The following is a 13,939-nucleotide window of genomic DNA, read 5'->3' on the forward strand; positions in this document are numbered from 1 at the left end:
GAAGAGGAATTATGTGGTAGCTCTGCAATGGATATGACTTTTGAAACAATCAGATTTTCACATTGCAACTTGGCTTTTACCCTAGGGTGAAATAAAAAATAGGGTATATGGATGATCAGCAACATGGACAGATCTCAGTGCTGCTAATGCATGCCCCAACATCCTGTACATGTGAGGACCACCAAGAGAGGCTGCTATAACCTATAACATTGTATGAAGAGATAACATTAATATCCTCTTTTTGAAACAGAGCCTTGCAGCAAGGATATCTCACCCAGGAAATGATTGACGACTGTGAGCCAGAGCTGATGATTTCCATCCCACGCTTGGCAATTATCAGGTGAGGGGAGTTGAGAAGAGCAGGTTCGGTTTTACTAGGATCTCAAAGCGAGATCTTATTGGCCATCGAAAACACGTTAGTCAGAAAAATCTGAAATTGTCATAATTTGGCAATAAGAACCGAGTAAAACCGAACCCGCTCATCTCTACTAAATACAATGCATACTAGAACTTGTAATGTAATGCTGGTCTGGCTCCAATCTGTTATGGAACACCCATATTCTCCTATTTACATACATAGCAGGTAGGAAGCAAATATGGAGGATTCTAGCAGACTGCAGACCTTTTAGTATTTTCTTGCTGCACCCAATTTAATTCCATATTAATTTTGATTAATATTTTATTATTCCAGTGCCTTGTTCGTAACATACAATGTTTCTCTTTTACAGTGGGCTGCTCATTTTTCCTGATGGACCCCTTAACCTGGATAGAAGACCAGAGGACGTGTGTGAACTCTTTAGTCCATTTTATGGCTTGCTGAAAAAGATCCGGTGATTGGAAATTAACAAAACGTTATTAATTTATCTGCATAATGATCGCACTACACAATCTAATCCCATTTCCTGCATGAGTTAGGTAGTATTGCGCCATTTATTATTGTCCAAATAACACCACCTGGTTTGGTTTGATGGTTGCTACTTTGATACAGAAGTGGAATGTACAACAGGTATCTTACATCTTCTTCAGTTTGCTGTCTAATGCCCCATACACATGCTTCGAATCATCAGGGTCATTTTAGACTCTTCTTATAGAAATAAAATCGAATAGAATATGAAACTGAATCGCAGCGTTCTATTTAGATTTGATCGGAAACAGAAATAGACTTGCCTGGCAAGTCTATTTCTGCTTTGATCTGAAAGATCGATGGCAGTGTAATGATGCTTTATGCAGCATACCCTCGCTGTGCTCCCGCCGCCATCCCTCCTTTCTGTTTCGATTCCGGCAATCCACCAGGACCAGGTGGCAGTCTATGCCAATTCGATATAGATGGCAACATGGACCTGTACACCACATAACAGTGGTAGCTCGTTAGAGCGATGGCCAGTTGTCCTGTTGGTAAGGCCGAATTCCCTTTGGCCCAGATCAGCAGAGATTCGGTATACACTAGCAGATGTAAATACCTCATTTTGTCCTTCATTACACTGCCCAGAGTAGCATGCAATATCTTCTTTGTTGCCTGCAGCTGGGCCAACCCGAAGATTTTGCATGCAACCTGAAGGAGCAAGCAACCATACGTACACATAAGAGGATATGTAGGATTCATTAGTCCGATACAGTAAATCCTGCCGATATCAGCCTAATGTCTACCCACCCTAACATAGATGTTAATTGCTTACATTCATCAGTTAGAAGGCCCATGCTAAGGAAAGTGGTTCTGGCCAAATAAGTATGTCTCTTTGCCTTTCATGCATGCTCCATTAAATGCTTACATTCCTAGTGAAAGTGATTATTCAGGCAGCACCTACCTTGATGGTTATCAAGTGAAAACTTACCTCTATTGAAGTATGTGAAATGCCTTAACGGTCTTCTGAACCTCCACAGGCTATTCTACCCAGTTTCCAACCCTCTACCCCAGGCATGTCCAAACTATTGCCCTCAAGCTGTTGTGAAACTACAAGCCCCATCATGCCTTGCCACAGTTTTTCTATTGGAGAATGCTAAAACTGGCAAGGCATGCTGGGATGTGTAGTTTCACAACAGCTGGAGGGACACAGTTTGGACATGCAGGCTCTACTCTGTTCGTGCACATTCATTCTTCTATATTCTAATAATCCTGTAAACCTAAATTAACATGGCTGTGTCATCCAGTCCTATTACATATGTGTCCACATAGACCTATCCTCATAACATGCTAAATACCCATAACTAACGTGCAAGGAAAAATGTCATTCATGTCTCAAATGCCTATTTTTCTGTAGATTGTAATACAGGGGCAGATTTATTAAGCTTGGTGAAGTGATATAGTGCCTGGTTTTTAGCACTGGCCAATCAGCTCCTACCCGTCATTTTTCAAACCAAGCCTGTAACTTCACAGTTTGGTTTTTATCACAGGCCAATCAGTTCGTAACTGAAGTTACAGGCTTGGTTTGAAAAATGACAAGTAGGAGCTGATTGGCCGGTGATAAAAAAACAGGCACTATATCACTTCACCAAGCTTAATAAATCTGCCCCTAAGTGTTTAAGCGCAAGGTCCTCTTACTGATAAAATCCCATCCAAACTGAAAAGCACAGTAGAATATATTGCTTAAATGTTGCTGAAGCTAACAACTGGTTTCTTCTAGGGAGCTCCTCCGCATACTGACCAAGACTGAGCTATTTTCCCTGGAGAGAGCACTGTGCTCAGCTTCCTCCGAAGACCCTTCTGTACACCTGTCGTCATGTCTGCCTGTCTCCGCAGATACCAGTTCCATGTCCTATGGTGGACAAACTCTACATCACGAGACCTCCACCCCTAAGGCACAGAGTTCCCAAAGTACAGTTGCTACAAACTCTATACAAGAATGTACTAGTGCATTTATTCCGGTAATATTTGCCACAGACTTCAGTTATTCTCCAGGTGTTCCGGGCACTACCTGTAGCCAGGAAGACAAAGTGCCAGATGGCTCTCAAGATGAACACGTACTAAACCAGGATATGAAATCAAAGATTGATTCAAGGAAGCCAACAGAAATACTCCGCAATATGCACACCAGATACACCATTAGGTATGAATATAATAGACACCCCCCTTTATTAACAGATTAAAAAACTCAGTTTTTGAGAGGACTGTATAAATGTGCCCCTAATAGCGCACTTACTCAGTTTCCTCCTATTGAGTTATATAGCAACACAGGATGTTATTATTGCTTTGCCCAGTGACCAGTTTGGCCATATGATGATCATGTGTAAATATGTCATGATATTACAATAAGGGCCAGATGTATCAAGCTTCAAAAAGTAATAAACAACCAATAAGCCCCTAACTGCCATGTTACAGGCTGGGTTTGAAAAATGACAGGTAGGAGCTGATTGGCTGGTTTATCACTCTTCGCTTTGTCACTGTTTAAAGGTTGATACATCTGGTCCCATGTCTGCTACAGATAGTAATTTATTTCCTAGTTATTTCAAGACTCAACAAATCCCAAGTAGATAGCTGGGGTCCAGTCATTCTCCATGCCACTGTTGGGAGAGATGACACTGCTAGAGCATGAAAGGCTTGTTAATTGGATCCCACAAAGGGCTGCCTTAACATAGCAGAACATGATGCACAGTCATTTCTGTCTGCTGAAACAGATCTTGCATGCTTCACTCTGCTCACTAGAGGACCTAGATCCATCATGCACAGTCTGGTTACTTTCATGGTTTTGTCTTCTTCTAACTGAATTGATGATAGGGAAAGCTTTACTGTATGGTACGTTATGAATTGGGGCTCTACAACGAGGCATACATTTTGGGGACAGGTATGGGTAAGTGAAGGAATCTGATAACCATTGGAGGGGCATGTGTGGTGGTCTATACAAATGTTCATATAGTTTAGTTGTGAATGGTGGTCTTGCTCATAGATTTTACAAAAATGGGCATTATTTTACATGTACTCATTGCCCTGTATAACTTGCACCTGTTCTATGGTTGAATACTTTTTGTTTGGTTGTTGAGATCTTCAAGTCTGTTTTGGTAAAAATGTAAATGTGGGACCTGCAGAAAATTGATAGGTGAACTTTTCAACTTAGTGTCCCTTTCACCCTTGGACATGTGTCTTGCTTTTTCAAGGTTGGGGAACAACTTATTTTCACTCTCTGATTGTGGTGCTGGGCTGTGATTGCGGAGCAGTATGCAACAACAGGGGTGAAGCTGCTGGCTTACTTCTCCATGTTGGCGGTCAGAGACTCCACAACTGTATTTCACTTATTAAGGAGGGGATGCAATAAACTGTGGAGAGTGATAAAGTACCAACCTATCAGCAGCTAACTCCTTTTTCAAACATAGGGGCAGATGTACTAATTATAGGGGGTAATAGAGATAAAGGGGGGTTGGTACTTGTTTCCTAGCACGGCCACAATCGCGTCCATCATGTACCTTTTAAAGTTAAGGTACGCGATGGACCCGATTTCCTTTGAAATCAGGTCCATTTTGCCGGCAAAGGCAAAATCGGGGGCATTGCGTCGGTCGCGTGCATTAACATGGCCCCCGACGCGACCGAAGCGATGGACGCGATTTTGCCATAGACTTCAATGTTAAATTATTTTTAACATTGAAATCGGGAGCATCGCGTCGGTCTTGTGCCATTATAATGGCACAAGATGAGATTGACTTGATTAAGTCCATTTTACATAGGAAACAATGTGAAATGGGCCAATATGACCCATTTCACATTGATATGGCCCCGTCATGGTTACAAAGTTACGCCACCCCATTGTGAGCGTCACCCCACGATTGACGCCAACCCGAAGCGTGGTGAGCGCAGCGGTGCGCGTCCTCCGACCTTTTCATACCCCTACTATCCACGTCGGCGTGGAGTTGAGAATATAAAGTGTGGCGAGCCACCGAGCCCGAAGCGTGTCGACCGGACGCGTATAACTTCAGCTTTACGCGTCCGCTCGCTGCGCTCGCCACACTTCGGGCTCGGTGGCTCGCTGCGCTCGCCACACTTTATATTCTCAACTCCACGCCGACGTGGATAGTAGGGGTATGAAAAGGTCGGAGGACGCGCACCGCCGCCCCTCGCGGGCTTGCTGCGCTCGCCACGCTTTGGGTTGGCGTCAATCGTGGGGTGCCGTTGAGGGGGTAAAATTGGGGGTCTGGGGAATACTTTACATTGAATCCAATGTAAAATAGGGTCCCAGGGGCCCTATTCACATTTGATTCAATGTAAAAATCGGGTCGGTCGCATGCGATGCGACCGACGCGATTTTTCCCGACACGATCACCCCGATACAAATCGGTGTGGCCGTGCTAGGAAACAAGTACCGGGGGGGTTATCTAATTACCTGCGGTAATTTTATCACTGAGGGCTATCTAGGTAGCCTAGATATGCGGGAGTGGGAAACGATTTATCTAGGATTATGTTTTAGGAAAGTAAAACCAACTCCCTGAAGGGATCCCTATTTTTGTGACGGCCAAAAACACAGGTTTCCCTGGATCTGTGTTTTTTGGAAGTAAATGGATTTTTTTTCAGCTGATCAAATTTTTTAGCCTAAAAAAATATTGGAAAAACATTATGAAGAATCTCAAATAACATCCATAGCTAATTAAATACCCCCTAACGCAGGCATTCCTGAACCACGGTTCTCAAGGCACACCAACAGTGCAGGTTTTAGTGATATCCAGGCTTTAGCACAGATGGTTTAATCAGAATCCCTCAGATACTAATTAAGTCACCTGTGCTCAAGCCTGGATATCTACAAAACCTGCACTGTTGGTGTGCCTTGAGGACCGTGGTTGGGAATGCCTGCCCTAAAGTACCAGCCAATTGGCTCCTAACTACCATGTTAAAAACGATTTGAAAAAATAACAGGAGCTCATTGGTTGGTAGTTATCGCTCTCCACTTTATCACTCATCAAAGTGTGCAAAATAGCATCTCGAAGTTGATTGGAATTTATCTCTGTCCGTTTTACGTCTCTAAAGCTGGCCATGCCTCAGCGATGGATTGGGACGATATTGTGATAATTGCACTAAACCATTACTGATTGGCTTCCACAAATGGTTATTGTGATCAAAAAATGATTACAATTTCCATGTAGATTGACCAACATGCTTGCAATTGCTGATGTATGATGGTGATCGGTCTGCGTTTTACAATCATACAATTCTTCCACTGTTGAGAATCCTTGCTATAGTGATTACAGTTAGGTGGCATATGTACAGTTTCAGATTTGAAGATCCAGTGTGAAGATAAAAAATTCTGCTAATCACTGATAAATATCTGTAGTGTATGGAAGCACAGATTGTCAGACTGGGGAATTGAGCAATCGTGGAAATAATTTCAACATCTTCAAAGCATGGATTGCAAGGTTGCTTGATGTATGGCCAGTTTAAGGAAGTTTAAGACTTCCAGCTCTTGGCCCACTTTGATCTGACCACCGCCTGTAGCGTGGAAGCTCTCATGCAAATCTCCATCTCCGAGTAACTCTTATCTAGCTTCTCACTTACCTGTTCTGTATGGGGTGTCAGCTGTGCTGCTCTCTCCCGTCGGTGATGTGTATTTTCGTGGGTCCATGCCGCAGCCTTCTGTCTGCTCTTGGACATTGACACAGGCTCCCCCTGCAGCTGCTGGCGGCTTCCCATTTCTAGCTTTATTCGCTGTGGTGGCTCCTGGGTAGACATTATTACTGCCAGTTGCCTATGTGATAGAAACAGGCTGATCGAGGCCAGTGTTGTCGTCACACACCCTTTATGAAACCACCTGGGCACAACTGCGTTTTTCCTGATAATCAGACAAATAGATGGACAGAGGGTTTGGTTGATCTGTTGCACAGGAAAAGGAGCAGATATAAAGTTTGATTTGAAATTAGGCCCCCTCTAGTAAAGATGGATGGTTTATGATATGCTTAGGGGTGTGCTACCACAGACAAAAAAATATAGCAAACTTTTATTAGGAAAGAGAAAGATTTGTCATATGGTGGTGCACCATTTATAAGAACTGGAGTCATAAAATATACCTTTTATTGGTTATCATTAAAAAGGAACGCGAAATATGACAAACAAACATATAACATATACACAAGTTCCCACTTGTGTATATGTTATATGTTTGTTTGTCATATTTCGCGTTCCTTTTTAATGATAACCAATAAAAGGTATATTTTATGACTCCAGTTCTTATAAATGGTGCACCACCATATGACAAATCTTTCTCTTTCCTAATAATAATCAGACAAATAGCCAGGTTACTACCCCAAACGCCAGCTTCCTGTCAATCAACTTGCTTAAGTTATCATCCGCAGGGCTTGTGATCAGATTTGAATAATCCCCAAAAGCTTTGTACATATCACTGAGATCTGTGCACTGTCTATTAGACAGTGTATTAACAGTTAAAAAAATAATGCTTGTGGTCTCCCCAAATCCATAACCTGGTGGCTCTCTGAGTCTGGGCTGGTATTGAAAAATATGTGGTTAAACTGGTGGGGGGTCACATAACCAGCCTGGGAACTGACAATATAACAGTGGGACACACAGCGTGGAATCCCCCTACCATAATGGCAACTAGACACAAGTTGGACAGAGTCAGAATTCCTAGGGAATTGGGGAACCCCCCAAACATGGGGTTTGCCATCTCCAAGGACAACCGTCTCCTGTAGCTACCAATGCTTATTGATAGGTATGGGAAAAGTCCCAATTGTCCTCAGAATATTTGATCTATCTCCGCTTGAGTCCGAATGTGGGCTAAGAAACCATTTCCCACACTATAACATCACCACCGGTAGCCTGAACCTTTGACACAAGGCAGGATGATGTCACGTGTAAATGCTGATCCTTTCATCTACATGTAAAAGCCAGATACTCTAGATCAGGTGCTGCTTCTACAGTCTTAGATTGTCCAGGTTTGGTGAGCTTGCGGCCACTGTTTCCTGTTCTTGGCAGACCCAAGTGGATCCTTGTGTGTTTTCTGTTGCTCTGACCCATCCAAATTGAGGACCATTGATGCTGTGAAATATAGAAATTATTTTCTACATTATTCTATTGTACATTTATAGTTGGTTGAGCTATTGGCGTATTCCTGGCAGCTTGAACCAGTCAGGCCTTTCTTCTCTCGTTACCAAGACCAAAGCTGCTGCTCCCTAACACATCATTCTGTGAACACTTTAGGCTGCTGTGCTTGATCAACAAAGAGAAAAAAGGGAAGGTAGCAGAGCCCAAATGTAAAGAAATGTAAAATTGGATGATCTGTACAAAGTATTTAATTAGGCAATAAGTAAAAAAATCAATATAACACATATAAAATACCTATTTAAAATAAAAATAATGAAAAACATGGAGCCCATTTCCACAATATAGCAGCAGTATAGAGGGAGAGTCCGTTCCTATTACGCCCAAACAGTTGTTAGATAATAATGATATAGTTACCACTCCTGGCTGTATACGCAAGATAGACTGATGGTATTGTCCAAGTGGTCGGTCTGAAGCTGGCAAAAATTACCGAAGTTCACTGGCAAGTATGTTGAAATGAGTACGGTAGGGGAATATCCCATTTTGGGGTGGCACTTTATGCACGATGATGGAGGTTGGTAGTACTCCAGTGATGAATTAAGGGGTCCAAATGAAGATTCAATCCAGTCAGGCTGGTTCGGACTGCGATCCCAATTGTAGTAGTGGAAGGTGGGCAAGTGCTGTGCTTGATCAACAGATTCTGGTAAAATACTCCATGCACCCTGTTAGACCCTTACAACACATATCTTCCCCACTCTGGCGTTTGGGGGGAAATTTAATAAGATGAGAGACTCAGAAAGTGAGAGATTTGGTAAGAAATCAGTTTGATTTTGCAGTGTAAATGGTTGCCGCTTTAAAAAACTTACCGAATCTTTCACTTCCTGAATCTCTCATCCTATTAAATTTCACTCTCATCCTATTAAATTGTCTGAACAACTGAACTTCTTTACCATGTCTGTTTGTTTTGTTATGCATTGAGTTGATTGGGTAATTAGATAGTTACATTAATAAACATGTAAAGTGATCATTTCTTTTTAGAATCTAGATGAGAAAGAATGAGGCATGTATTGTTCTGTTCCATGTGAAAACATATAGCTAGAAATTATTATTTTGTTCAAGACATAATTGTTTTTACAATGTATTAGTGAAATGCAAAAAAGAAACAAAATAAAATCTGGTTGTGGTATAGAGCTACAGTGTCTAGGTAGACAGTCATTAGGTTAACAAGTCAAAATGTCTTTGGTGTCATTTTGTATGTTTCTTCATATGTGACCATATGCGGGCTCGTCCTGCTTTCAGGCAAGGTGGCTTGTTGACTAAAATCGATGTCTACCACAAAATAATTTTTTATACTGAAGTTCACGTGGAGGTTAGGTATTGTAACTCTGGTGTAGCCAATAATTATCCTATTCTCTTTACCTAGGCGTTCAAAGTTACAAGAAGTGCGATCCCGTTACCGTAGTGATAATGATATGCTGCATCGTCTCTTTGTATGCATTGCTGGTGAGTCCTGCTCTCATATTGCCTGAGGCCTACTTACAGCTATGACCTCCACACCTGAGTTTAAATGATTTGCTCTCTAGGTGTTGCTGACCAATTGCAGACTAACTTTGCAAGTGACTTGCGTGTCATTCTGAAAACTGTATTTGAAGCCGTGAGCTCCAGACAACAAGAGGATACAGAAAGTAAGCTCATTTGAACCTCTGTGTTTTTATACATTAAATAACTGGTCTGATACCTAAACCTGTCCACCATACTCTTTAACTCCCTTGCAAAATCTTGTCATTCATAAGCGAGCATATATGCAGTGTAACTTTGCAGACTTTATTTGCAAGAATGAACTCTTCGTAATGCTTTATGCATACACTGGCAGGGCTAGTGATCACATAATAGCTTAAGTCATTGTAGTTTCAACTCTGACCAATATCCAGTTCCAATTGAAATATACAAAATGACGGCATGTTGGCCATGATGGCGACTTTTGCATGAGCGCAACATTTTGCATATGCCGACTCGTGGCTATTACTGATCTGGGTGATCCATAGCCGAGTTTTTTGGTGTACGATATTTCTTAGTTTATATATTTACTTATAAATAAAAATATGTAATGGGACTATTTAACTTAAATGATGATGATGGCAGGGGACCCTTTTGCGAGAGGGAGGACACTTCTGGATTTCCTGGAGGCTGCACAACATTTTCCTCCTTGCAAAAAGAACAGTACAGGTGCTGCAGAGGTCCTCCAATTAGGAGCTGTCCTATTACCACAACACATTACTTGGAAGGCGCAGTAGGCCTCCTACTGGAAGCATTGTTGCTGGTACACTTGACCAATGTAATATGAAATATACAATGAAATAAGAAATATGCAACTGAGGCTTTAAGGAAACATCATGCTAGAGTAATTTAACAGATTATACAAGGCTGAAAAAAAATAAGTCAAATTTATATTTTTGAAGGTAGTGGACAGCACTTTGAAATTTTTTTTTTCTGTGCACATTTAGATGCTTCTGGTCACAAAACATTCAGTGAAAATTGATATTCCAGAGCAGTTCCGAATAGCGATCTGTGGGCGTGCATCTATGAATGTGCTAGGAATAGATTTTCTCATAGTGGAACTTTGTGCCAGAGAGATGCAAGGAGAGTGGGCAGTCTGTAATGAAATGATAAGGGGATACATTAATAGAGCTGCTGGGAAAATCTCAGGTTAAACCTGATAAATAACATTTTAAGATATGAACCACTTCTAGATAAAACTGAGGGGCAGATGTATTAAGCTTGGATAATTGATAAATTAGAAGGTGAAAACGCACCAGCCAATCAGCTGTGTTTGAAAAATGACAGTTCAGAGCTGATTGGCTTGTGCATTGTCGCCTTCCGCTTCATCGCTTCACCTGGCTTAATACAGAGTGCCATCCTGAGGAGGTGGACATGGTTTTTGAACAAAAAACCCTAGACTGTACTTAACAGGGTTATGGTATAGATGATGGACAATGTCTAGGTTGCCAGTTAGTGACTAGGTTGACACTGCTAAGTGGTTGACACAAGCTTATGGTCAACGTAGGCAGAGTTGACAGTCAAAAGGTCGACATGAGTTTTTCGGTGATGTCAGTGACACCGTATATATGTACCGTAGTGTTCCTTCTAGCACCCGCCATATTTGAAAACCCATGCAGTTCCTCTTCCCTGGCTGGGGTGTCGCTGTCTGCTGTAGTGCTTCTAGCACAGTTTGGTCTGTATATCAACACTGATATGCAAACCAGACTTGTGCTAGAAACACCACCGCAGACAGCGACACCCCAGGCAGGGAACAGGAACTGCATGGGTTTTCAAATATGGCGGGTGCTAGAATGAACACTACGTACCGCTTCGCTTGCTATGCTTCGGGCTCTGTGCCTTGCTGCGCTTGGCACACTATTATATGCGCAATTGAATAGCAAAATATCATGAAAGCTCATATTGACAATGCCCATGTCTACCATAAGCTTGTGTTGATCTTTTGGCAGTGTTGATCTAAGGTATGTCGACCCTTTTTTAGGTGTTTACCTAGTCACTGTTTATTAGTGGTTGACCTAGACATTGACTATCCACAGAGTGCATATCACTCAACAGATTTAAGCCTGGTATTTTTGCAGTTTCATTGCTATTGGATGGGCCTTCTGACTCTTCCTCAATTTTACCCCATCCTGTCACTAAAAAAAGTGTGGGTATTGCGCCATCTTACACAGACACATATGTTATATGAAAACTTAATCTTTAGCTAGCTTACCTGGACATCCCCGAAATGACAGCCAGTGATTAAAATATTGTGCCATTACCCTGGAACAGGGACGTGCGGTGAGCTAAATTGCTCAAGAGTCCTTGGCAAGTACTAGAGCCAGATATTAACACAATATATGAGCCATGGGGTACATGCCGGCATTATTCACATGTGCAGCAGTATACACTGCTGGAGATTTGCTGAGTTTTGATAAGAGATGTGCAGAAAAGATAGCCAGGTAAGGCACTGCCTCACCAGCCATAGACTTTTTACTCCAGAGTTTTGACTATAAAAATTATTAGAATAATAAAAATAAGAATTTTTTAAAATATTCTTTGTATTTTTGACATACTTTTATAAATTAAAAACTCTGGCATATACGCTAGTATCACAGGAAAGGCTGTGCCTCACCCCACCGCACGCCACTGTTGTGGAACAGGCAGAGCTTTCTCCTTGGCTTTTGCGTCATAGATCCTCTTGGCTAGCATCAAAGCAAATATTATGTTTTTAAATGATATAGCCTGCCTTTTGTATTTGTTTTTTCAGGAGCTGCTGAAAGTTCTCTCCGTTTACCAGATTGTTTACTTTGCCAGAACCAAGAACATCAGATGAAGGCAATTGATGGTATGTTAGACCTTGTCTAAAGAAATTGGTATGACATTGGCTTCAGAATCTTTTTATTGTGAAAGATAAGAAATGAAATGCATATGTTTGTGTTGCTTAGTATAGATATAGGCCCTGATTTTTCCATCAGAGCAAGTCCTGGTATAACTGGTTTAGGCTAAACTGAATACACACTCAACCTTTTTGTCTGTTTATTTATACACTAGTGACCCCAGAATGGCTGCCTGATAGTGCCAGTACTCTATGTATGAGCTGCTGTGCACCCTTTACTCTTTTACGAAGGAGACATCACTGTCGTAGCTGTGGAAAGGTACTGGGTATGCTGTTTCCTCTCATGCCTTTCTTTTTTAGTAGTTTTGTTTAAACTATGGTAACTAATCATGTATTTCCCTGACCCCCTTTTCCCCTTCCAGATTTTCTGTTCCAAGTGCTCCAGCTACACAACCTCTGTGCCTCATGTTCATATTGCCCAGCCTGTTCGAGTATGTTCTCATTGTTTTCACGTGCACTGCAGTCCTCAGGGTCAACCTAAAGCACAGTTGGACCTGGCTGGAAATCCCTAGGAAGGAACTGCAATAAAGTGGTTGTAAAAAAACAAAAAACATTTCATTATCACCACCACTAGCCTGTCCGTGCCAACTCTGCTCCGTGTGTCTTTGATCAGTGACTTTTTTTTATTTCTTACGTTGACCTATGTGGTGGAAACCACATCTTCATGTAATGCTGCTACATCCAGGTTCATGGACACTACGGAAAGTAGTAGGAAGTGGACAAGGCAACAGCCTGTTTCTGGAAGATAAAACTAGTGTTCTAGGCAGGCTGCTCATTTTTATAAAAACATTGAGGCTCCACAACCTGCTGGGTTTGCTTTTGAAGATCTTGGTATGGCAAAACCTTTTTTACTGAATCTTTTAGGGAAGTTTCTCATAGTGGTATTATGCTTACTAGTAAACCACTTGGGAATACTATGTAGCAACCAGTTTTTAAAAAACTTTTAGAATTTTTAATTTTTTTTAAAATGTAACTAATGTCTTCGGTTAATTTTTGGCTGTAGTTCCATGGTACTTTAGTGCTGCTGGATTTATCCCCCCCCCCCCCCCCCCCCATATTAGTTTCTGGAATGAAATAATGAATGTATATATGGGATCCCACACATATTTTTGGGAATAGGACAAAGAATGAAACAAGCGTGCAAATATTTATATATGGATGATTACAGTTTATCTACAGCACCAGTCATCAGAATTGTCTGTTACCAAGCAACCCAAGATCCCCATGCATTACTCCTGAATAGGATGAGACTGACCAATTAACTGTTAGGCTCCTAGGCACCAATGATGCATAAAAAATATGGGGAGAGTGGTAGACCATACTCACCACCAACACTTATAGGAGCTGCTGAAGTATAGTAAGTTCTTTTAGATATTATCAGATGCCTTGCAATATAAATACCTATGTTATACAGATGTTTGTACCAGTACTCAGGACTATGGAAGAGAACAATTATCAGAGGGTGTGCAGGGCGCACCATTTTACTTTTGTTGTTTTTTTGATAATCAAATCAAATAAAACCTTTTTATTATGTTCAA

The 13,939-nt window shown here is 41.5% G+C and overlaps 1 protein-coding gene across 2 annotated transcripts in view; it reads left to right on the forward strand.

The window, feature by feature from the left end:
• LOC146074226 (lateral signaling target protein 2 homolog) overlaps positions 1–13,939 on the forward strand; it is a 33,380-nt gene extending 19,441 nt beyond the window's left edge. For both annotated transcript variants that reach the window (XM_083182102.1, XM_083182101.1), the window contains exons 6-13: positions 251–340; positions 729–830; positions 2,622–3,044; positions 9,390–9,469; positions 9,550–9,651; positions 12,273–12,350; positions 12,557–12,660; positions 12,764–13,939. In XM_083182102.1, coding sequence (XP_083038228.1) covers positions 251–340; positions 729–830; positions 2,622–3,044; positions 9,390–9,469; positions 9,550–9,651; positions 12,273–12,350; positions 12,557–12,660; positions 12,764–12,913 — 1,129 coding nt within the window. In that variant the 3' untranslated portion in view covers positions 12,914–13,939. The remainder of the gene's footprint in view (positions 1–250; positions 341–728; positions 831–2,621; positions 3,045–9,389; positions 9,470–9,549; positions 9,652–12,272; positions 12,351–12,556; positions 12,661–12,763) is intronic.

Source organism: Crinia signifera, chromosome 4 (assembly GCF_055691185.1).
Source record: "Crinia signifera chromosome 4, ASM5569118v1, whole genome shotgun sequence".
In the NCBI taxonomy this organism is placed as follows: Eukaryota; Metazoa; Chordata; class Amphibia; order Anura; family Myobatrachidae; genus Crinia; species Crinia signifera.